Below are 25,753 nucleotides of genomic sequence, written 5' to 3' on the forward strand. Positions count from 1 at the left end.
TTCTCATTAATAAGGGACATAGGAGGTGAGTCATAGGACAAGGTCAGTGCAAACCCAGGGTTCTCTTGTGTGTACTTCCTCCTTCCGTGCTTTTCTCTCCGCAATAAAGCACCATTTGGAAAACACCGAGGCGGACTTCGAGTTTCTGGAGCCGGCTTTGCAGAGCTGAGGCTGTTTCTTACCATGTTTCCCCGCTTTAGGCCATCAGACCCTTAAAGTGCATCAGATGAAGGGGACGGTGCTCATTGCGGTCAACTTCGTGGGCTATTCAGGGAAGAAAAGCCCGGAGGTGAGTGGGAATTACGATGGAAGTAGTCTAGATTAGGATGCCTGCCATCCTAGCCTGGGCTACTCGGTGAGATCCTATCCCAAACCTCAGTGGTTTAAAAAGAGAGAGAGAGAGACCACAAAGTTAGATGGGCAGGGAAAGGGGCCAGGAAGAGTTGGGGGGTGCATATGATCAAAATATGCTGTGTGAAATCCCCAAGGAACTAATAAAAATAAGAGTGGGCAGCAGTGGCGCACGCCTTGACTCCCAGCACTCGAGAGGCAGGTGGATCTCTGTGAGTTCAAGGACAGCCTGGTCTACAGCATGAGTTCCAGGACAGCCAGAGGAGCTGTTACACAGAGAAACTCTGTCTCAAAACAACAACAACAACAAACAATAATAATAATACCAACAGTAATAAACAAACAAATAAATAAATAAATAAAAGAAGGGGAAGAAGGAAAGGGAGAAAGGGGGAAGAAATAGAATTAACTCAAATTTAAAGCTCCTCTTTAGAAGTCATTAGCTGGAATTTTCCCCACGGATCAGTTTCTGCTGTCCTCTGTGCTCACTTCCTGGTTAGGAAATTTCCAACTCGCCAAGATCTGCGGTAGTGGAGTTGCTCCTAGTAGAGGATGTCACAGTACAGCCTGATAATGCCACCATCTACAACCATCCTGACGTGAAGGTGAGGTACACAGGCCAAACAGGGAGGGGACTCCTGTGGTGAGGCAGCAAGATACTTACTGCTGTTAAAAAACACACATATTGGGCTGGAGAGATGGCTCAGCGGTTAAGGGCACTGGCTGCTCGTCCAGAGGACCCAGGTTCAATTCCCAGCACCTACATGGCGGCTCACAACTGTCTGTAACTCCAGTTCTAGGGGATCTGATACCGTCACACCAATGCACATAAAATAAATCTAAAGGAATTATTTTAAACACACACACTCACACGCGCATGCGCGCGCGCGCGCGCGCGCGCGCGCGCACACACACACACACACACACACACACACACACACACACACGACATGAAGGATGAGCTGCATCACCCTTTTGTCTGTACACTCCTCTTTTGTTAGATAGAAGTCATCTTCTTCAGGCTATAACCAAAAAGAATGGAGCATTGTTTGTCTGATTTTTCTGTAGGAAATATTTCACCTTGTGGAAGGGTCTGGCTACTTTCTAGTCAACAGCAGTGAGCAAGATATGGTCACCATCACTTACATGGAAGCAGAAAGCTCCGTCCAGGTGGGTTGGGGAGGTCTCCAGACTTAAAGGTCTCAGGTCAAAGTGCTATTTTGTGTTTGTTTCACTTTTTTGGTTTTGGTGTTTTTTGTTTTTTTGTTTTGTTTTGTTTTGTTTTTTAACTTTTTATCGTATTTGTGTGTGTGTGTGTGTGTGTGTGTGTGTGTGTGTGTGTGTGTGTGTGTGTTGTGGATGTACTACAGTACATTGTGTGGAGGTTAGAGACAACTTGTAGGAGTCGGTTACAGACCATCAGCCTTGGCTACAAGCACCTCCATGTCTTTTTGGCCTTAGTTTTTTTGAGACAGGGTCTCAAAAAGCCCAGGGTGGCATGGAATGTATCATGAAGCCAAGGCTGATCTTAAACTCCTGATCCATGTGACTCTGCCTCCTCCCACCATTCCAACCCAAAACACTTTTTTTCTCCATTGTATGTAGTATATGGGTTACATATGGCCATTTCAGTACAAACGGATGATGGAGGCCCTTCCTAGCCCCCTCCTGTGGTCTACTTTGCCTCTGAGACAGTTTTGTGTCCAAGTATGGTTCTATGCGTCTACACACAATCCAGGACTCACAAGTGAGAGGAAATGTGCAGTATTTATTTTTCTGAGACTCACTTAATGTGAAGGTCTCCATCTGTACCCATTTTAATTAAAATAACAAGACTTGGTTCTTCATTATGGCTGAAAAATTCCACAGTGTACACGCACCACATTCCCTTTATTCCTCTGTTGCTCAACACCAAGGCTGGTTCCATAACTCAGCTTCTATGAACTGTGCTGCTGTAAACATGGACGTGCAAGTGTCTGCGACAGGGACCTGGAGTTCTTTGGGTAAATACCCAGGAGTGTTATAGCTGAGTCACATAGTAGGTCCATTTTTAGGTTTGTTTGGTTTTTATTTTTATTTTGAGACAGGGTCTCCTGGGTAGCTTGGAACTTGCTGTGTAGACCTGGCTAGTCTTGAACTCACAGAGGTTGGCCTACCTCTGCCTGCTGAGTGCTGAGATTAAGGTATGTACTACCATGCCTGGATCTTTACAGTGTTTTAAAGTTCTCATTTACAGAGGTCTTTTGTAGCTGGTCTTTCTTTGGACTACCAGATCCCAAATAATGACATGGAGACTTCTTATTAATTATGAAAGCTTGGTCTTAGCTTAGGCTTGTTCCCAACTAGCTCTTTTAAGTTAAATTAACCCATTTATAGTCATCTATGTTCTGCCACGTGGCTTGTTACCTCTTTTCCATACTGTATATCTGAATTGCTCCATGTCTCCTGGGCAAAACCCACCTTCTTCCCAGAGTTCCTATCTCTTCCTGGAAGTCCCACCTGTCCTCTCCAGCCTAGCTTTTGGCTGTTCAGCTCTTTATTAAACCAAACAGAAGGTGCCTTAGCAGAGACACATCTTCACAGTGTACAAAAAGTCCCACAACAGTCTTTAACTTACTTAGTTAGATATATTCTGAGGTTGTTTTGTTTTATTTTTAATAGATCCTGTCTCAAGTTTATTTGTGAAAACAATACAGGACATGAGCCACATGGAAACTGTGTGTCTGTGGCTGGGGTGGGAATAACATCAGCTACCTGTGAACAGTGAGGGGTGTTTATGCCAGTCCATCAGTTTTCACATTGGCAGACAGAGGCCTTTACTTCAGGGTTTTTACAGGGACTTGGGGTCTTCACAGGTGCCTGGAAATATTTGGGAGCCTGAACTGGAGCAGAAGGAGGTTTCTCAGCCTTGGTTTGGTCCTTGGCTTTGGTTGGCAGAGTCTTGGATGTCTGGCCATGTAACCATGAATCCCATTTTCCATTTTTGCAATAAAGTCATTGGACTAGACTGAGCTTGTAGTTGGGATCCTTCAGCCTTTGGGACTTGCCCTCTTTAGGCTTGACAAGAACCTGGGTGCCTTAGTGCCTTCACTCACTGTCTTCATATTCTTTGCCTGCATCTTCTTCAGGACTTCCTTGTGCTTCTTAGCAAAATGCATGTTCCTTAGAAACTTAGGCTTTATCCCCCTTTAGAGAGTCCTATCTTTCTGGCTAGAGAGTGTAGAGGCTTTCTTGGACCAAATCATGACATGGAAACTTATTGTTAATTATGAATGCTCGGCCTTAGCTTAGGCTTTTTCTTAGCTAGCTTTTTTTTTTTTTTAACTTAAATTAACCCATTTCTATTAATCTATGTGCTGCCCCAAGGCTTGTATACCTCATCTACATATTGTCCATCCTGCTTTCCTGTTTCCTCCATGTCTGACTGGCTGGCCCCTGGCTGTTCCCATTTTCTCTCTGCCCACCAGCCCCTGTCTATCCATCCTTTACCTAGCTATTGGCCATCCAGCTTTTTATTAAACCAATCAAGTGCCTTGGGCAAGCAAGATGAAACAGCAACACACCTTTACATAATTAAACAAATGCAGCATAAATAAATGCAGCATATCTTTACATAAACTATTATTCCACAATAAGAGAGATGGCTCAGTGGCTAAGAGCACTAGCTCCTCTTTTAGAGGACCTGAATTTGATCCCCAACATTTACATGTTGGCTCAGAACTGTCTGTAACTCTAGTTCCAGGGATCTTCTGGCCTCTGAAGCTTACACATCACATGAGAATTTATCAATATAATTTATATCATTGCTATTATCATGAAGGAATTTTGGGTTTTCTCAAATGTGTTTTCTACATCTACTGAAATAATCATGTGATCTCTGTCCTGAGTCCATGTAGATTCTATATGAAATTTATTAACTTTTGTTTTGTTTTTTGTTTTTTCTCGAGACAGGGTTTCTCTGTGTAGCTTTGCGCCTTTCCTGAAACTCACTTGGTAGCCCAGGCTGGCCTTGAACTCACAGAGATCCACCTGGCTCTGCCTCCTGAGTGCTGGGATTAAAGGCATGAGCCAACCCTGCCCAGCCTTATTTGTTTTTAATGAAATGTTTTATTTTACTAGGTTTTTTAAATTCATTTATTTAGTATACAGAAGAGGGTGCCAGATCTCATTACAAATGGTTGTGAGCCACCATGTGGTTGCTGGGAATTGAACTCAGGACCTCTGGAAGAGCAGCCAGTGCTCTTAACCTCTGAGCCATCTCTGCAGCCCTATTTTACTAGTTTTTAAATTATGTGTACACACACGTGTCAATGTGTGGCTTTATACACATGAGTGCAAGTGGCAAGCAGGGCCAGAGAAAGGCATCTGGTCCCCCGGAGTTGGAATTACAAGCAGCTGTGAACCATGCCATATGGGTGCAGGGACTGGAACTGGGTTCCTCGAGTATAAAGACAGAAGCCAAATGTCCATCTGTTTTCACCTCCACCTGCAATCATAGCACATTCATATTTGATTTCCTCTATGAAATCTGTTCCCTTCCGATGACTAAGAAGCTGGAGATGTATGTTAGAGTCTGTAATTCAAGTCCTTTAACCCCTACTTAGATCTGTGGTTTTTGCCTCTTACTGATCACCATCTTCTTCTAGGTAGTTCCAGTACATCCTGGATTTCTAACCTTGGAAGTGTACGACCTGTGCTTGGCTTTCTTGGGTCCAGCAATGGCCCGGCTCAGGGTATCAGACATACAGGAAGTGGAGCTGGATTTGATTGATAAGGTAAGAGTCGTTTTATGTCAGGAATGATGCAAACTTATTCACTCCCCCAGCACATTTAACAGTCTCCCCTCAACTACAGTTCTTACACGACCTTAGACTAAGGAAACGCCAGCCTTTAAAGAGCACCATTCCTGCCGGGCGGTGGTGGTGCACGACTTTAATGCTAGCAGTTGGGAGGCAGAGGCAGGTGGATCTCTGTGAGTTCGAGGCCAGCCTGGGCTACAGAGTGAGTTCCAGGACAGGCTCCAAAGCTACACAGAGAAACCCTGTCTCAAAGACAAAACAAACAAAAAAGCAAAGAGCACCATTCTCAATGATGCCTTTGGCCATTATCTACTCTCACGTCTCAAGAGTCTTGACAACAACCTATCACTACACAAAACCAAACCAAACCAAAAGCACCATTCCAAATTAAACAATCAAGATAAAAGAAATGGATATTTTTTTAGGAGGCTGGGTTATTTTATTGTTTGTTTGTTGATACAGAGTCACACTCTATACCCCATGCTGGCCTTGAACTCACAGAGATCCATCTGCCTCTGCATCTGGAATGCAGGGATTAAAGGCATGAGCCACCACCACTACCACCCGGCTGACTTACATTTTATTTTATTTTCTTTCTTTTTTTTTTTTTTTTTTAAGATTTGTTTATTTATTATGTATACAGCATGTTTGCAGGCCAGAAGAGGGCACCAGATCTCATTATAGATGGTTGTGAGCCACCACGTGGTTGCTGGGAATTAAGCAGTCAGTGCTCTTAACCTCTGAGCCATCTCTCCAGCCCCTTAAATTTCTTTCAAAAAAAGAGTAATCCCAGCACTCAGGAGGCAGAATTAGACAGATCTCTGTGAGTTCAAAGCTGACCAGTTCTACGTATGAGCTTCAGGCCAGCCTGGGCCACGGAGTGGGGAGGGGAGAAGAGATGGAGACAAAGATAGACAGCTAGATGGCTCACTGGGTAAGGGTGCCTACTGCCAAGCCTGAGGACCTGACTCAATCCCAGGACCCACACGGTGGAGAAAAGGACTAACTCCTGCAGGTGTCCTCTGACCTCCCTAGTGCATTATGGTATGTACAAGTGTGCACACACACACATAAATAAATAAATGTAATTTGAAAGAAAGGTATGAATGAATCCAAGGAGGGAGGTGATTGATGGTGGTCAGGGACCATTGATCAGAAGCCTGCCAGGAACATCGAGATGCTCCCTCAGAAACTTAGCCCATCCTTGCTCAGTGGAATGCATTATGTTACATGCTGCCTTTTTTCAACTACTAGGTTGAGATTGGCAAAACCGTGTTAGTGGTTGTGAGGATTCTTGGCTCTTCCAAGCACCCTTTCCGGAACAAGTACTTCAGAAACATGGATGTCAAACTCCAGCTGGCATCTGCCATTGTCACCCTGAGGTAAGGGCCACCCAGTTCCTCTCTTCTCCTGAGCTGGTGTACCGACAGTCTCCTTCCTGGTGGTCTAGTCAGTATCCCTGAGTTTAGAAGCAACTCCAGTACTTTCCAAGAATGGTATGTGCAGGCTGGAGAGATGGCTCAGAGGTTAAGAGCACCGGCTGCTCTTCCAGAGGACCTGAGTTCAATTCCCAACAACCACATGGTGGCTCACAACCACCTGTAACGAGATCTGGCACCCTCTTCTGTATACATAATAAATAAATAAATCTTTTAAAAAAACAAACAAGCAAACAAACAAAACTACCAGATCTTTCCCACCAATACCACATGGATCTTTGCAGATTAATGGAGGATCAGGATGAGTACTCTGAAAACTACATGCTCCGTGCTGTCACTGTTGGGCAAACCACACTGGTAGCCATTGCTACAGACAGGATGGGGAGAAAATTCACATCAGCACCTCGGCACATCGAGGTGAGTAAGCGCTGGCATCGGATGTACTTCCTCACTTAACATTGTTTACCCCTTTCTGTTTACACATGTTTAGATTGGGACTTTTCTATTTACAATGAAATGTTTTCTTTCCCCCAAGACTAAATAAATATATGGGATATAGTCCTTATAGAAAATTGAGAAAGCACAAAAAAGTTCAAAGATGTAGGAATGTCGGGGTAAGGTGGACACAACATAACACCATATATAATATCACACACACGCGCGCGCGCGCGCGCGCGCGCGCGCGCGCGCACACACACACACACACACACACACACACACACACACACACACACACGGGCTGGTGAGACAGCTCAGCTAGTAGAAGTCTCTGATATGAAAGCCTCATTATCACTTGAGTTCAGTCCCTGGAACACACAGTAGAAGAAGAGAGCTGAATCCTGAAAGTTGTCCCCTGACTTCCAAACATATGACACACACACACAAAGCCAAGTGTGGTAGCACACACCTTTAGTCCTAGCACTGGGGAGGCAGAAGGTGGACCTCCATGAGTTTGAGACCAGCCTGGTGTTTAAGATACCCCCACCCCCACCCCCATGCTTCACAATGAGACTTTGCCTCAAAAAGCAAACAAAAGTATGTTTTCTGGGGCTGTAGAGATGGCTGAGCGCGTAAGAGCCCTGGCTGCTCTTCCAGAGGTCCTGAGTTCAATTCCCAGCATCCACATGGTGGCTCACAGCCATCTATATTGGGATATGATGCCCTCTCTGGCATTGAGGTATACATGCAGAGCACCATATACATAAAATAAGTGTCTATAAATTTTTAAAAGTATGTTTTCTTCCCTTTTTTCTTATATTCACTTTCTCTCAACTTTTTCCCTTTTTAAAAATCCCATGTGTGTGTTTGTGTGTCTGTGTACCATGTAGAGCGCACAGAAATTAGTCCAGAAGACAGTGTCGGGTCCACAGGGACTAGAGTCACATGGTGTGAGCCACCATGTGAGCGCTGGGAATCTAACCCCAGCCAATGCTCAATGCTTTTTTTTTTTTTTGGAGACAGGGTTTTTCTCTGTAGCTTTGGAGCCCGTCCTTGCGTCAACCAGGCTGGCCTCTTTTTTTTTTTTCTTTTTTCTTTTATTCTTCTCTCTCTCTCTCTCTCTCTCTCTCTCTCTCTCTCTCTTTAACTTATGCAAACTGGAGTCATTTAGGAAGAGGGGCCTCAGTTGGAGAACTGCCTTCATCAGATTGTCCTGTAGGCAAGTCTGAGGACATTTTCTTGTCTTTTCTTTTTTTGAGCTGAGGATCGAACCCAGGGCCTTGCACTTGCTAGGCAAGCGCTCTACCACTGAGCTAAATCCCCAACCCATTCTTCTCTTACAGTACATCCCTCTCCCTCCACAGCTGCCAGCACCCACCACAAGACCCACTCTTCCTCTGTTTCCCTTCAGAAAGAGCAGGCCTCCCAGGGATATCAACCCAATGGCATAACAAGATACAAGAAAATTAGGTACAAACCTCATATCAAGGCAGGACAAGGCAACCCAGGAGCAGGCAAAAGAGTCAGAGACACCCCACTCCCACTGTTGGGAGTCCCACAGAAACACCAAACTACACATCCATAACATATATGCAGAGGACCTAGCAGACCCATGCAGGCTCTGTGAGCCCCTGTGAGCCCTGTTCAGTTGATTCTGTGGACCAGGTTCTCCTGGTGTCCTTGACCCCTCTGCCTCCTACAGTTCTTCTTCCCCCTCTTCTGTGGGGTTCCCCAAGCTCCAAAAGGAGGAGACCTGATGGAGATCTCCCATTTGGCCTCTTTCCACCCAGTGTTTGGCTGTGGGTCTCTGCGTCTGCTGCCATCAGCCGCCAGAGGAAGCCTCCTGTGACATTTGTAGCCGATGCTCTTAACCACTGAGCTGTCTTTCTAGATTCTCCCTCTCTGTCTCTCTCTCTTGGCATCAAATCCCTTAGCTCAGTGATTCTCCTGCCTCAGGCTTCTGAGTACACAACATAGGTATGTAACAACATTCCCAGCTCTTCCCAGATGGATATTTTGTTTGTTATGATAGGGTCTCACTCTGTAGCCCAGACTGGCCCGAAACTCACTCTGTAGACTAGGTTAGCCTTGAACCCAGAGAGATCTACCTACCTCTGCCTTCCAACTCCTGGGGTTAAAGACAAGCATAATCCTGCCTGGCCTCTTTAAATATTTTAACATAAGTAATACCACCTTTTTTCCTTCTTGTTTATTTTTGAAATAGTGTCTCATGTATTCCATGCTGGCTTTGAACTCATTATCCTGAGTGCTGAGATTACAGGGATCTGCTATCCAAATCTCATTTTATATGGTATGAGGGACTGAACCCAGGGCTTCTTGCATGTTAAGCAAGCACCCTACCAACTGAGCTACAGCCCTGGCCCTATCCAAGATTTTCATCTTAGTCTTATATAAAAAGTTATTTCTCAGGCCTGAGAAGAAGGCTGAGACAGAAAATTATTGCAGTTCAGCAAGGAGACCCAAGTGCAATCCCCTGTAGCCACATAAAAGCCAGGAGTAAGCCGGGCGGGGGTGGCAGTGGCACACGCCTTTAATCCCAGCACTCAGGAGGCAGAGGCAAGTGGATCTCTGTGAGTTCAAGGCCAACCTGGGCTACAGAGTGAGTTCCAGGAAAGGCGCAAAGCTACACAGAGAAACCCTGTCTCGAAAAATAAAAACAAAAACAAAAACAAAAGAAAGAAAAGAAAAGAATGAAGGAAAGATAGGGGCTGAAGTTGTAGCTTAGTGGTAAAGCGCTTCCCTAGCATTTGTAAGACCCTAGGTTTGATACCCAACATGAAAAATAATAATAATAAAGTGGTTTTCAGCTATACCTTTACATTTTTAATTAATTATTTCTTTTTATTTCATGAACAGTGTTGTGTTTTGCCTTCATGTATGTCTGTGTGAGGGTGTCGGATCCTCTGGAGCTCCAGACAGTTGTGAGCTGTCTTGTGGATGCTGAGAATTGAACCCAGGTCCTCTGGAAGAGCAGCCAGTGCTCTTAACTGTTGAGCCCTCTCTCCAGCCCTCATATCTTTACATTTTTTAAGTTGGGCAATATACACTTGAGGCTGAGCTGTATTGTTTTCTCTAGTTTATATTCAAATATTATAAGTATAATCTTAACTTTTTTACATTTACTTTATTATTTTGTGTGTGAGAGGGGCACTATACCACAGCCAGTATGTGGAGGCCAGAGGAATCGAACTCAGGTTGTGGGGCTCGGTGGCAAGTGCCTTTACCTTATAAATACAGTCTTAATGAGTAGACAGGGTAAGCTGCTTAGACGCTATTGAATTGCTGACTAATACAGTCAGACCACAGTGCGTACGTGCGTGTTACCTGTGTGTGCGCAGTGAGCAGCTTTCCTTAGTTCAGGTTACAAACAGCAGGCACTGACAATGGCCCTGCTGTCCTGTTGTGTCCTCTCCAGGTATTCCCTCCATTCAGACTGGTCCCCGAGAAAATGACCCTGATTGCAACTAACATGATACAGGTGATCTTTCTTTTGGGTTGTTTGGGGTTTTAGTTTGGGGTTTCTTGAGACAGGGCCTTGCTATGTAGCCCAGGCTGGCCTAGGATTATAGGTGTATGCCTGTATAATCAATGTCAATCTATATCATTGATATAGATGATTTTTTTAATGTTGAGATTTGTTTGTTTTTGTTTTACGAGACAGGGTTTCTCTGTGTAGCCCTGGCTGTCCTGAATCTCGCTCTGTAGACCAGGCTGGCCTCAAACTCACAGAAATCCACCTGCCTCTGACTGGTGGGATTAAAGGCATGTGCCACCACTGCCTGGCTGAGATTTAGTTTATTTTATATGTATGAGTGTTTTGCCTGTGTCTATATGTATGTGCACCACACACAGTACTCAAGGATGCCAGAAGGGGGCGTCAGGTCCCCTGGAATTGGAGTTACAGAGGGTTGTGAGCTGCCTGCCATGTGGGTGCTGAGAATTGAACCTGGTTCTCTGGAATGGCAGCAAGTGCTCTTAACCACTGAGCCATCTCTCCAGACCCCAGTATAGGGACTTTTAAAGCAGAAAACATGATTTGCTCTTTCTGTTTTCCATGCATACACGCCTCCTGCCCTCTCCTGTACACCCATAACAGCTGGGGCTAATAAAGGAGAAAGTTCTCTGATCCATGATACATGGGGCATCAACACTCTTGGAGTCCTGTGGGTCGTTTGCAGCACACATTTCTTCTACACACATTTGAGTTGATGTGGTGTGTGCTGTCCAGAAAAGGGAGGAAAAAGTTAAGTTGCTTGAGAAAAATAATGTTGGGAAAAGAGATGTGACTTCTCCCCCACATTTGAGGCGTTTACACTGCTGTGTTTAAACTGCAGATCATGTCTGAAGGTGGCCCTCAGCCCCAGTCTATCATCCACTTCTCCATCAGCAATCAGACCGTGGCCACTGTCAACAGGAGGGGCCAAGTTACGGGGAAAACAGTTGGCACGGCTGTCGTCCACGGCACCATCCAGACAGTGAACGAAGACACCGGCAAAGTCATTGTGTTTTCCCAGGTATTCCTTGCTGTGCTCTGCCCTGCTCTGCTCTCCAATCGTGGGGTCATGGGGACAGGTGAGGACGAGGATGCCAGCAGACTAGGAATGTCCTTCCAGCTCCCTGCATCTGGTACAGAAAACGTGTGGGCTCTCGTGGAGAATCCAAGGAGTTCTTGACATTGTTAGATGTGTTCCCTATCCTTATAGAGCTTTTTCAAAGAACAAAGGCAGATGTGTGGTCGGGCTTTTTGCTCTTGTTGAACATCAGAAACAGTATAAGACATGCTAGCTGTAAGCATCTCAGTCAGCCACAGAAACTCCCCTAGCCTAAGCTTGCTCTGCACTACAGTATAACATGCTAGCTGTAAGCATCTCAGTCAGCCACTGAAACACCCCTAGCCTAAGCTTGCTCTGCACTTGTTGAGCAGGATGAAGTCCAGATTGAAGTTGTTCAGCTACGGGCTGTCAGGATCTTGGCAGCTGCAACGCGACTCATCACAGCCACCGAGGTCAGTTGTACAAAGCAAGTGTGTACAAGGGTCCTCCTTTGTTTCCCCCTCCCTCCTCCCAAATCTGGGTTTATTTTTATTTTGCTAAGATTTATTTATTACTGCCGGGCATGGTAACTCATGCCTTTAATTCTAGCACTGGAGAGGCAGAGGCAGGCGGATCTCAGTGAGTTCAAGGCCAGCCTGGTCTACAGAGTGAGTCAAGTACAGCCAAGACTGTTACACAGAGAAACCCTGTCTCAAAAATCCAGAGAGCGAGAGCAAAAGAGAGAGAGAGAGAGAGAGAGAGAGAGAGAGAGAGAGAGAGATTGATTTTTATTCTGTGTGTATGGGTGTGTTCCTACATCTGTGTCTGTGTAGCACATATATGGAGGGCAGAAGGCGGCATTGCATCCCTGGAACTGGAGTTAGAGACTGTCGTAAGGCACCATGTGGGTGCTGGGAGTGGAGCCTGGGTCCTTTTGAGGAGAACCCAGTGCTCTTAATGGCTGAGCTGTCTCGTTAGCTCCTATGTACATGGTTTTCTTGATACAGAGTCTTGCTATGTAGCCCTGGCTGGCCTGAAACCCAAGAAAACCCTTGTGCCTCAGCCTCCAAAATTCTGGGATTCTGGGTATATGCCACCATGCCCAACTCTGAGGTAAGCAGGGTTTATAGCACAATCCCACACTTTCTTTTCAGATGCCAGTTTATGTCATGGGGGTGACCAGTACCCAGACTCCGTTCTCCTTCAGCAACGCCAACCCCATGCTCACTTTCCACTGGTCCATGAGCAAAAGGGATGTGCTGGACCTGGTACCCAGGCATTCAGAGGTGGGAACTTACCTGTTTATTATATGGACGTGGGGGCTGTAAGGTTTATTTTTAATTAGAGGTGTATACACATGTGCAGATGTCCTTGGAGGCAAGAAGTATCAGATCCATCATAGGCAGGTGTGAGCTGAGGTCCTCTGCAAGAGCAAGTGCTCTGAACTGCTTCTCTCTGGCCCTTCACCCGCCACAATTTTTTTGGACAGAGTTGAACTATTTAGTACTGGCTGTCTTGGAACTCACTATGTAGACCAGGTTGGCCTCAAACTTGCAGTGATCCTCCTGCCTCTGCTTTCTGAGTGCTGGGATTACAGGTACACCATCATGTCTGGCCTGCCTTAGGAAGCATTTTTGTTGTCCAAGGTCCCATGACTTGTTCATTCTTTCATTCCTTAGGCCTAAACTGACATCATTTTATTCATGCAAAAGTTTATCATTTAGCCAGGTGGTGGTGGTGATGCACACGTTTAATCCTAGCACTTGAGAGGCAGAGGCCAGCCTGGTTTACAGAGTAAGTTCCAGGACAGCGAGGGCTACACAGTAAAATCATGTCTACAAAAAACAAAAAAAAGGGTGGGGGAGTTTATCATTTAAATGTAGAAGCATGAAAATATAGTTTATTTGTACTTCAAATGAAAGACAAAAATCAGAAAAATAAATAAAATAAAAGTAATACATGTGCCCTGTTTCCTGAATTTATTTTTGCCTAGGAATTTATACTTCAATCTGAAATGACGTAAATGTTGTGTTTTCTTTTCTAGATTTGGGTTTTTTTGGTTTTTTTGTTTGTTTGTTTGTTTGGTTTTTTTTGGAGCTGAGGATCAAACCCAGGGCCTTGTGCTTGCTAGGCAAGCGCTCTACCACTGAGCTAAATCCCCAACCTTGTTTTGTTTTTTGAGGCAGGATTTTCAGTATAGTCCTGACCATCCTGGACTTGCTCTGTAGACCAGGCTGGCCTCAAACTCAGAGATCTACCTGCCTCTGCCTCCTGAGTACTGAAATTAAAGGTGTGCACCACCTCTGCTGGATCTTTTCCAGATTTGTGAGCATTCAAATCTGAAATCTGAGTCTCTTCTGTTTGCTGAGGACATTTCATGGTCTGGTTACTTCAATTTATTGTCTTGAGAACCTTAATGCTTTCATAACATCCATAAGTACAAGCATGAGGTCCTGACTTTGGAGTCCCAGTATCCATGTAAAAAGCTGCAGTGTTGCAGCCTCTGGCCAGCTAGTCTAGTCCAACTGATGAGCTCCAGTCTCAGTAAGAAATCCTGTCTTGCTGAGTGATGTTGGTGCAAGCCTTTGATCCCAGCACTCAGGAAGCAGAGGCATCTCTGTGAGTTTGAGGCCAGCCTGGGCTACCAAGTGAGTTCCAGGAAAGGCGCAAAGCTACACAGAAAAACCCTGTCTTGAAAAACTTAAAAAAAGAAAGAAAGAAAGAAAAAGAAAAATGGAAAACCATTGAGGAACAAGGTAGAAGGAGAGACAACGGTGTAAGTTATCCTGTGACCCCCACATGTGTGTGCTCACACATATAAATAATAGAATCACAGTTTAAAAACCACATACACAGAAACAGATTTTGAGCCTGTCATAGTGAGCTGGAACCCTCGGTGCAGTTGTCAGGTATCATGGATGTCATCCAGCTGCTATAGCAGATGGATCTCGGTTGGGTGCCTTGCTTTAATGGATGGCTAACCAAACTGCCCTGCAGTGCTTGCCTTTGGTCTCTGGTGGATCTGGATGGACAGAGAGAAAATGAACAATGCAATTTGAGACTATGTCTCTGGCCTGCAGAATTGGCTCAGCAATTCAGAGCACTCACTGTTCTTTCAAAGGACCTGGGTTTGATCTCAACACTCACATGGCTGCTCATGACCAGCTCAAAGGGATCCAGCTCCCTCTCCTGGCCTCTGTGGATGCACAAATGGTGCACTGAAGTACATGCAGGAAAACATTAATGTATATAAAATTAAATTTTTTCTTTGTTTATTTCTGTTGTTTTCGAGACCAGGTTTCTCTGTGTGATATCCCTGGTTGCCCTGGAACTCCCTCTGTAGACCAGGCTGGCCTTGGATTTAACAGAGATCGGCCTGCCTCTGCCTCTGCTTCCCAAAGAGTTCTGGGATCAAAGGTGTGAGCCACTACCTCCCAGCGATAAAATTAAAAATTTTTTAAATAAAAAAAAAAGACTATCTCTAAGCTGGGTATAATGATGCATGCCTTTGATATCAGAACTCTTTGGGAGGCAGAGGCAGGTAGGTCTCTGAGTTCTAATCTAGCCTGATCTACATAGCAAATTTCAAACCTGCCAGAGCTATACAGTGATACCTTGTCTCAAAATTAATTAATAAAAAGAAAACGACTTGTAAGTTTTTGAAAATGGTTTTCATTCCCATCCCATCAGACCTCACACTGAAGCCTGAAAAAGACAGAAAAGACGCCAGGCAGTGGTGGTGCACACCTTTAATCCCAGTACTTGGGATGCAGATGCAGGCGGATCTCTGTGAGTTCGAGGCCAGCGTGGGCTACAGAGTGAGTTCCAGGAAAGGTGAAAAGCTACACAGAGAAACCTTGTCTTAAAAAAAAAAAAAAAAGACAGAAAAGAAGTGTAGCCTTTAATCCCAGCACTCGGGAGGCAGACAGAGGTGGATCTCTGTGAGTTCAAGGCCAGCCTGGTCTACAGAGTGAGATCCAGGACAGCCAGACTACACAGAGAAACCTTGTTATGAAAAAACAAACAAACAAAACCCAGAAGTGCCACACTGACCTGCCTTTCACCCTCTACTGTTTGGAGCCATCTTAGAAGCCAACTCCACCATGAATTCATTCAAAAAGCGACAGCAAGGGAGAAGAAAAGAAAGACCAAGGAGAAACAGGAAAGGGAGGAGAAGGGGAGGGAAGAAAGGGAAGAGGAAAACAAAAGAAGAAAGCAGGGAGGCAGAGAGGAGAGGAGAGGAGAGGAGAAGCTGGCCTGCATAACAGACACTCCACACCACGCAGCTCTAGCTCAGAACTCACTGTGTATTTGGAGATGACCTTGGGCTGATGCTCCCTCCTCCTCCTCCTCCTCCTCCTTCTCCTCCTCCTCCTCCTCCTCCTTCTTCATCTGTTGTGTAGTGCTGGTTGTCCTGGAACTCACTCTGTAGACCAGGCTGGCGTCGAACTCAGAGATCCACCTGACTCTGTCTCCCAAATGCTGGGATTAAAGTGCTTACTTATGTGACTGCTGCCACCCCCCCCCCCACCCCCACCCACCCCCCACCGCCGCCGCCGCCACCATCACAAGGCTCTACCTTGAACTCTTGATCCTCGTACCTCGGCCCCTTGAGCACCAAGATTACAGATCCGCCGACCACTTGCCTTCTGTGGTGCTTGGGATGGAACCCAGGCCCCCTACATGAGAAGCAAGCACAGAGCCTCCAGCCCAGCCCCCAACCCGTGCGTGCTTTTCAACTCACCCCTTTATTGTCTAGGTGTCTCTGCGGCTTCCAGCAGAGAACAGCTTTGCCATGGTTGTCCACACAAAAGCGGCCGGCAGGACCACCATCAAGGTCACCGTCCGAAGTGAGAGCAGCACCTTTGGGCAGTTTGAGGGGAGTGTGCTGGAGCTGTCTGACGAGATCCAGATCCTGGTAAGTGCCCACCTGAGTCACATTTCCATAAATCCAGTCCGTGTAACTAAGTTCTCACCTTGCTCTCACTGCATCTAGGAGAAACACCGCGGGGTGCTGCAGAGATGCTCAGGGTAAAAGTGCTTACTGCAAAAGCCTGGGAACCTGAATTTGACTCCTAGAACCTACATGGAAAAGGCAGATAGGGTGTGCGCATCTGTTATCCTAGGACCCTCCAAGAGAAGGGAGGCCGAGGCTCTGGGCAGAATCGAGAAACACTGCCTCAACAACGTTGGAGTCAAGGACCAGCTCTAAAAGGCTGTCCTCTCACTTAAACTTACAAAACAAAACAAAACACAGTTGTCCTCTGACCTCCACACAAACACACATGCATGGGCCCGTGTTTGGCCCCCACACAAAAATAGTAAGTGGGGGAAAAAACCAAAAAGCTAAAATGTGTAAAAAAAAAAAAAAAAAAAAAAAAAGTTCAATCAATTAATAAGTAAATAAATAAAAGACAAACGATCTTTCCCTTGATTTTGTCCTTGGTTCCTTGATTCAGTATAGGAAAGCGGGATGGCGCCTCTGCTAACAGTGTAAGTCTGCTCCCAGATCCCAGTTCAGTGAGCAGAGCTAAAAGCAGGTCTCACAGTACCTTTAATCTACCACAGAGGCTGTAGCCAGTGGGGTGTGCCACATGGCCAGTACTTCAGGAATAGAGCTATGAGAATATAGTTTTAAATAAGGTATTATTTTTAATAATATATAATGTATAATAATATCAATTTTAGTAATAGTTTAGTTTTGGAGACAGCATCTCTCTTGTAGTCCTGGCTATTCTGGAATTCTCTATATAGACCAGGCTGGCCTCAAAATCACAGCCTCTGCCCGCTGAGAGCTGAAAATAAAGGCTGTGCCACTAGCCCAGCTTTGGATTGTATACTCTACATTGTATCCGAGGATGCAGCAAGTCCATGGCTTGCTTCAGGGAGGAGTATGGTGGGATGGTTAGACTAATTAGAAGTCAGGCAGACTGGTGACTTGTAGTTACTGGGGATGTTCAACACACAGTTCCCATTGTCCTGAAACCCATCCGTATGTGAGGAAATATCATAACTTGTCTTTTCCTGAAATGAAGGACAAATTATTTTCTCCCTATAGGTGTTTGAAAAACTCCAACTTTTCTATGCAGATTGCCAACCTGAGCAGATTCTGATGCCTATGAATTCTCAGCTCAAGCTCCACACCAACAGGTAAAGGAGAGGAAGGAAAGCAGGTTCTGACTTCAGGAAACCTCAGTAAGATGTCACACATGGGGATGGGGTGCTGGAGAGGCGGCTCAGCAGGGAGGGTCTGGACACTGCCCTGCAAGCCACTGGAACACAGCTACAAAACTGTCCCCTCAACTCCTCTGTCCGTCTGTCTGCCTGTCTGTCTGTCTGTCTGTCTGTCTCTCTCTCTCTCTCTCTCTCTCCCCCTCCATCCCCCTCTCCCCTTCTCTCTCTCTCCCTCCATCCCTCCCTCTCCCTCTCCCTCTCCCTCTCCCTCTCCCTCTCCCTCTCTCAGATAGGGACTTCTAGAGTCCAAGCTGGCCTCAACTCCTATGTAACTGAGGGTGACCATTGACTCCTGATGTTCCTGCTTCTGTCTCCTTGGTGCTAGGAGCAGGGGTGTGCCGCCACGCCTGTGTTTCCATGTGTGTTTGAGACAGACTCTCAACATCTTGATCCTCTGCCCCAGCTCCCTAAGTGCTGTGCCGCTCCACCTCGTTCATGTTTGCTTTTTGACTATTGTGAACAGAGATGCTGTGAACATCACTCATGTATGAGAATTTGTTTGAACATTTTCAGTTATTTTGTCCAAATACTTTTCTAGTATGCAACAGGACTTGCTTTTTCAAGAGAAAAGCATAGGCCTGGGGTTAGTCATATATACCTCTAGTCCCAGCATGTGGGGCGGTAGAGACATGTGCTGGACATTTTATGTCAACTTGACACAAGCTGGAGACATCTGAGAGGAGGGAGCCTCAGTTGAGAAATTGCCTCTATAAATCCTACTGTAGGCAAGCCTGTAGGACATTTTTTTACTTAATGATTAATGTAGGAGTGCTCAGCCTATGGCCGGTAGTGCCATCCCTAGGCTGGTGGTCCTGGGTTCTACAAGAAAGCAGGCTGAACAAGCCATGAGGAGCAAGCCAGTAAGCAGCTCCCCTCCATGGCCTCTGCCTCCAGGTGCCTGCCCTGTGTGAGCTCCTGTCCTGGCTTCCTTCAGTGATGGACTGTTGGTGGAAGTGGGAGCCACATAACCCTTTCCTCCCCAAGCTGCTCTTGGTTATGGTGTTCCCTCACAGCCATAGCAACTGAAGTAAGACAGGAAGATCAGGAATTCAAGGTCACCCTTGGCTACATAGGAAGTTTAAGGTCAGTCTGGAATACAAGAGACTCCGGGAGGCAGTGGGGAAACCAACTAGGGCTGGGCATGGTGGCTCATACCTGGATATCTCAGCACTAGGGGGGTGGAGGGATAGTCAGGTGTTCAAGAGTTCATCTTGGGCTGTGTGGTGAACCAGCCTGGGCTACATGAGACCTTGCCTTAAAACACAGTTGTTTAGTCTTTGGGTCTGGTTAATAGTGGTGTGTGATTTCTTTCTTTTTTTTTTTTTTTTAATTTGCAACATTTTGGGGAGGAGGGTGTTAGTGTTTTGTCTTTTGTTTGTTTTGTTTTGAGACAAGGTCTCTCTATGTGTCCTGGAGCTCACTATGTAGATAAGGCTGACCTCAAATTTATAGAGATCTACCTGCCTCTGCCTCCCAAGTGATAAGATTAAAGGTCACCATGCTTCCTCAAGGTTTTCATTTTTCAACTGTTTATTTGTTTATCTTTTATTTTTCTATGTACATGTGTATGGTTGTATGAGCTTTTGTGTCCTTCATATATGTAAGATTCTGTGAAACAGAAGAGGGCATCTGATTCCCTGGAACTGGAGTTACAGACAGTTGTGAGCGGATTTGTGGGTGCTGGGAATTGAATCCTCGTATTCTGGAAGAACATGCAATGCTATTAACCCCTGAGCCATCTCTCCATTCCCTTTGTTGTTATTTTGAGACAGTCTCACTATGTAGTCCAGGCTATCCTGGAACTTGCTCTGTAGACCAGACTGGCCTTGAACTCACAGAGATCCATCTGCCTCTGCCTCCCAGTGCTGGGATTAAAGGTGTGCGCCATCACTCCCAGTTCCTCAACTTTTTTTTTTTTTTTTTTTTTTTGAGCTAAGAATCAAACCCAGGGCCTTGTGCTTGCTAGGCAAGCGCTCTACCACTGAGCTAAAACCCCAGCCCCTCAACTTTTATAATAAGGTTTAAAAATGTAAAAAAATAAAAAAAAATTAAGAATAGAAACAGGAAGAAAAGGAGGAAAGGAAGGAGGGGAGAGAGGGTGGGGAAGAGGAGGAGGAAGGGAAAAGGTTAAAGCCATGGGGCTGACTTTGCCTGAGGAACATACAACATGGAGAATACAAACAGTTCCAGAGCACAGACTCAACAGTCATCCTCAAAACTGTCTTTTTAAGTTTTTAGTTCTCAACAGTCGTCCTCAAAACTGTCTTTTTAAGTTTTTAGTTTTCTTTTTAAGATTTATTTATTGTATATACAGTGTTCTGCCTGCATGTGTGTCTGCACGCCAGAAGAGGGCTCCAGATCTCATTACAGATGACTGTGAGCCACCATGTGGGTGCTGGGAATTGAACTCAGACCTCTGGAAGAGCAGCCAGTGCTCTTAACCTCTGAGCCAGATCTCCAGCCCAGTTTTTAGTTTTCTAAGACAGGGTTTCTATGTACAGCCCAAGCTAGCCTGGAGTTCACTCTGGACTCAAATCATGGCAATCCTCTTGCCTCAGCCACCAATGCTGGAAGTACAGGTGAGCCAAACCCTCATCTCGGTCTTGCCAGTCCTCACCTGTTTCCCTCTGGTCAGACGGGGTCCCCAAGAGTGTGCCTACTGCTTGTTCTGCTTGTCTCCTAGAGAAGGTGCGGCCTTTGTGAGTTCCCGTGTTCTCAAGTGTTTCCCTAATTCCTCGGTCATTGAAGAAGATGGCCAAGGGCTCCTGAGGTCCGGATCCATTGCGGGCACTGCGGTGTTGGAAGTCACCTCTATCGAACCCTTCGGAGTCAATCAAACAACCATAACTGGAGTCCAGGTGAGTCAGGGACTAAATCATTAAATAATGGGGTCCATGATCTAGCTCAGTAGTAGAGCACTTGCCTAGCATGCAGAAGCTGGGATCTGATCCCAGCACCTCAAAAACCCAACAAGTAAATAAATAAGGATAACAAAGTAGATGGAAGGCCCTGGCCCTGAACAGCGATGTCTTCCTGAGAACTAGGAGCTCCTCTGGAAGACCAGTGAACTTGTAAGAGCAGATCCCGACGTGGCTCCAAAGCAGCGTACGAAAACGGACTGTGCCACCCTTGAAGAGAGTACTTAGCTCATATTAGTGTGACTGCCTTCACAGCTTTGCCAAGAGTGGTGAGGGCAAAGGACAGAACTGCTTCTGTCAGAGCTGGGTATGGTGGTGCATGACTTCAGTCCCAGACTCAGGAAGCTGAGCCACAGAAGGCTGCAGGTTCAAGGCCAGCGTGGGCAACAGAATGAGACTGTATCTCAAAAATAAAAGTCTGACTTTGATATAGAATTAAACATTTTAGAGTGGAAAGAGACCTCAGAATACTTCTTGGCCTTCTGGCTAAGATCAAATGTAGAAAAGGCCTCGGAAGCATGTTAATCTCACAAGAATCATTTAGGCATTAGATACATATGTATTCCAGCCCAGATATTAGTCCTGCTGTGTGCATTACCGCTTTTTACTACCATAGAAACTGCATGGGCTGCATGGACCTGAGAAGGGAGCTGAGGTCCAGAACTGCCTACAGCTTCGCAGTGACAAACTGGGGTCAGATTGTATTTGTCTTACTGTAGTGTAGCCTTCATACCATGGGGGGAATCCACTGTATTCCTGATAATCAATCACCAAGCGATAGATCCCAAGCACTCTGCAGAGACCAGACTAGCTACACCACAGCTTCTCTTTGCCTGCCAGCGTAAATAATGAAATGGCCATCACCTGTGCCATCATATGGCTTTCGCTATAAGCATGTCTATCAAAGGCTCTTTTCTACCGAGGAATAGTGGGGCTGGGGAAGTCGGGAAATGGGTAACAGCACAGGTGCAAGCCGGAATTCGGATCCCGGTAACCCACAGAAGAGCCAGATGCGGTAGAGCAAGCATGTGTAATCCCAGTGGGCCTACAAGAAACGGGAGGTAGAGACAGGAGAAACCCCAGAAGCTCAAGGGCCAGCTAGCCTGACTTCCACAGCAGTGAGGAGACCTGGTCAAGATCGGAAGGCAGGGATCAACAGCAGATGGCTGTCCTCTGGTCTCCACACACACACTCAGCTTGTGGCCTTGACTACAGGTCGTAGAGTGTGGTGGCAGCTCTTGTCCAGCGCTGCAGTCCCTGTATCGGTGGGTTTTGTCTCCCACAGGTAGCACCAGTGACATACCTTCGAATGAGCAGCTACCCCAAGCTATACACAGCCCAAGGAAGGACCCTGTCAGCCTTTCCCCTGGGCATGTCTCTCGCCTTTATTGTTGAGTTTTATAATAACATTGGAGAGAAATTCCACACCCACAATACTCGACTTTATATGGCTCTGAACAGGTACGGAAGTCAAAGGGGTGTTGTTGGCACCATGGTAGGAACCTGACAAGTTGAGTCAGTGTTCTGCAGCGCTTGCAGCAGATTCCTCTTACACTCGGAACTTGGAATCTGATCTCCATTTTTTTTCCTCAAAATTAAAATAATGAGCCATGTGTGATGGTACATCCCTGTAGGTGGGAAAAAATATCTAAAGATTCAAAGCCAGCCTGGGCTTCATGCATAGCAATGAGTTCAGGCCAATGTGGGCTACAGAGTACGACCCTGTTTTAAGGCAGAGGGGGCTGAGGGATGACCAGGTATATAGCTAAGAGATAGGACACTCCTAAAATGTGCAAAGCACGCACGCACGCACGCACGCACGCGCACACACACACACAGCCAGAACCAGTTAAAGAGTAGTGTGGTCAGCTGGGCTTGGTGCCTATAACAAAGTACTTAGGAAACTGACACAGGAGGATTGCCATGAGATGAAGAAGTTCCAGGCCAGCCTGGACAACAAACTGAAACTCTCTCCAAACAACATGGGCTGGAGAGATGGCTCAGCAGTTCAGAGTGCTTAGCGTGCTTGCAGAGAACCGAGTTCAGTTCCCAGCACCCACACTGGGAAAGTCACAGCACAAGTAACTCCAGTCCCAGGACATCCAGCGCCCTCTATGGCACCCTCCTCAGCCTCTGAGGGTATACACACACACACACACACACACACACACACACACACACACACACACGACTACTTTGTTTGTTTGAGACAAGGTTTCTCTCTGTAGCCCTGGCTGTTCTAGCACTCACTCTACAGACCAGACTGCACTCAAATTCACAGAAATTCACCTGCCTCTGCCTCCCACCTGACAAAATATAACAATATTTTTAAGAAAATATTGTCGGGCTGGAGAGATGGCTCAGTGGTTAAGAGCACTGACTGCTCTTCCAGAGGACCCAGGTTCATTTCCTAACACCTACATGGCAGCTAACAACTGCCTGTAACTCCAAGATCTGACTCTCACACAGACATATATGCAGGCAAAACACCAATGTATGTATAATAAGAATAAATAAATTATTTTTAAATAAAAGAAGAAGAAAATATTGTCAGTCAGGTGGTACATGCCTTTGATACCAGCACTCGGGAGGCAGAGATAGGTGGATCTCTATGAGTTTGAGATCAGCCTTGTCTAAATAGCAAGACCTGGGCTTCCTAGGACTCTATGGTAAGATCCTGTCTCAAAAAAAAAAAAAAAAAAATCGCTAATTTAGAAAGTTTCCACTGGGCAGTGGTGGCACGTGCCTTTAATCCCAGCACTTGGGAGACAAAGGCAGACTGATCTCTGTGAGTTTGAAGCCAGCCTGGGATACAAAGCTAGATCCAGGACAGGCTCCAAAGCTACACAGAGAAACCCTGTCTCAAAAAGCCAAAAAAGAAAAAAAGAGTTTCCAGTAATCTTATTAATTTATGAAATATCCACAAGGACCTAACTAGAGTATTATCAGAAAGCTTTACTGGGCATTCCTTCTTTAGAGCCCCTACACTCTCAGGAATTGTTTCTTTTTTTGGGTGGGGGTTTTCAAGACAGGGTCTCTCTGTAGCTTTGGAGCCTGTCCTGGACTAGCTTTGTAGACCAGGCTGGCCTCGAACTCACAGAGATCCCCCTGCCTCTGCCTCCCGAGTGCTGGGATTACAGGCATGTGCCACCACTGCCTGGCGAATTGTTTCTTTTTTCTTTTCTTTTTTTTTTTTTTTTTTTTTTGTGGAGCTGAGGATCGAACCGAGGGCCTTGCGCTTGCTAGGCAAGCACTCTACCACTGAGCTAAATCCCCAACCCCGAATTGTTTCTTATATTCCCTAATAAATCTTCTTTCATTTTGCTTAAAAATGAAATAAAATAGATAGCTTGACTCAAGCCAGATGTTGTGACATACTCTTATAATCCCAGCACAGCTCCTGAGAGATGGAGGCAGGCAGAGCCGGAATTCAACGGCATCTGCAACTGCAAAAGTGTTTGAGGCTGGCCTACACTACATGAAACTGTCCCCAAAAAACAACACAAGAAAGTCTTATTGTGACCAGGTGTGGTGGTGAAAACCTTTAATCCCAGCACTCAGAAGACAGAGGCAGTCAGATCTCTGTGAGTTCGAGGCCAGCCTGATCTACAGAGCAAGTTCCAGGACAGCCAAGGCTACATAGTGGGACCCTGTCTTTAAAGAAAAACAACAACAAACAAACAAACAAACAAACAAACAAAAAACCTTTATTAGGAAGAGCTAATATGCTTGTAACCCTAGCATTTAGGAGGCTGAAACAGAAGGATTGAGGGTTTGAGGCCAGACTGGGTTGCATAATAAAACTTTCAAGAAAAACAAGACAGCATAAAGAACTAGGCATGGTAGTCCTTACCTGTGGTCCTAGCATTTGGGAAGTGGAGGCAGGAAGATCAGAAATTCAGTCATCCTGAGCTACAGGCAGGATCAAGGAAAGCCTGGATTACATGAGACCCTCTCTCGACAAACTAACAGGGCCAGTGAAGTCAGCAGACACTGGCTGCCAAGCTTGGTGACCTGAGTTCAGGTCCCAAATCATGGAAGGACAGACCTGACCCCCCGAAAAGTCCTCTGACTACCAGACACACATTGTGCCATACATGTACCCATCACACACAGAGAGAATAAAAACTTTAAAACAAACTCATGGCAGAGTCTCTTCCCTCAACCTTTTCCTATGTAGTATTGCTTTACAGAAATTGTTTGTTTATGACAGGGCCTTGCTTTGTAGTTCTGGCTAGCCTGGTACTCACTATATAGCCTATACTGGCTTGGAACTTGGTATTGTGGATGCTAGGCACACAGGAATGTGCCACTACACCCAGCTTCAGAGACTGTTTCTGTTACTGCTTTTCACTGGCAGCCAGGGCCTCCTGCATGCTGGCTAAACACCCCATCACTGAATTCCATGCTCAGGCATCCTTTTCAGACACTCTGCCTTTTGTGTCTTCTTTCAGAGATGACTTGCTGCTCATTGGACCAGGAAACAGGAACTATACATATATGGCCCAGGCCGTGAACAGAGGGGTGACGGTTGTGGGGCTTTGGGACCAAAGGCATCCTGGCATGGCAGATTATATTCCTGTTGCTGTAGAACATGCCATTGAGCCAGACACCAAGCTCACCTTTGTTGGAGATGTCATCTGCTTCAGCACCTACCTCGTCAATCAGCACGGTAGGTATACTTCTCTTTAACCATACAGAAGACAGTTCTGTCAGGTGGTGGCGCACGCCTTCATTCCCAGCACTAGGGAGACAGAGGCAGGCGGATCTCAGTGAGTGTGAGCCAGCCTGGTCTACACAACCAGTTCCAGGTTAGCCAGGGCTACATAGTAAGACCCTTCCCCCCAGCCCCACAAAAGTATTTATTTATTTTGATTTCTTATAACATTTTATTTATTTGTGTGTGGGGACAAGAAGATCTTGGGTGAGTTAGTTCTCAGTTCTCAGGTGGGTCCCAAGCATTGAACTCAGGTCATCAGACTTAGTAGTAGGACCCCTCACCTGCTGAGCCATCTTGATGG

The 25,753-nt window shown here is 45.9% G+C and overlaps 1 protein-coding gene across 1 annotated transcript in view; it reads left to right on the top strand.

The window, feature by feature from the left end:
* Positions 1-25,753, top strand: part of Nup210l (nucleoporin 210 like) — a 93,192-nt gene that overhangs the window by 52,836 nt on the left and 14,603 nt on the right. The window contains exons 18-32 of the mRNA XM_036191226.1: positions 201-289; positions 852-956; positions 1,420-1,521; positions 4,998-5,126; positions 6,405-6,532; positions 6,874-7,006; positions 10,464-10,526; positions 11,383-11,562; positions 11,973-12,053; positions 12,735-12,866; positions 16,340-16,498; positions 17,639-17,730; positions 20,498-20,672; positions 22,018-22,193; positions 25,187-25,404. Coding sequence (XP_036047119.1) covers positions 201-289; positions 852-956; positions 1,420-1,521; positions 4,998-5,126; positions 6,405-6,532; positions 6,874-7,006; positions 10,464-10,526; positions 11,383-11,562; positions 11,973-12,053; positions 12,735-12,866; positions 16,340-16,498; positions 17,639-17,730; positions 20,498-20,672; positions 22,018-22,193; positions 25,187-25,404 — 1,962 coding nt within the window. The remainder of the gene's footprint in view (positions 1-200; positions 290-851; positions 957-1,419; positions 1,522-4,997; positions 5,127-6,404; positions 6,533-6,873; positions 7,007-10,463; positions 10,527-11,382; positions 11,563-11,972; positions 12,054-12,734; positions 12,867-16,339; positions 16,499-17,638; positions 17,731-20,497; positions 20,673-22,017; positions 22,194-25,186; positions 25,405-25,753) is intronic.

This window comes from Onychomys torridus, chromosome 6 (genome assembly GCF_903995425.1).
Source record: "Onychomys torridus chromosome 6, mOncTor1.1, whole genome shotgun sequence".
NCBI lineage: Eukaryota > Metazoa > Chordata > Mammalia > Rodentia > Cricetidae > Onychomys > Onychomys torridus.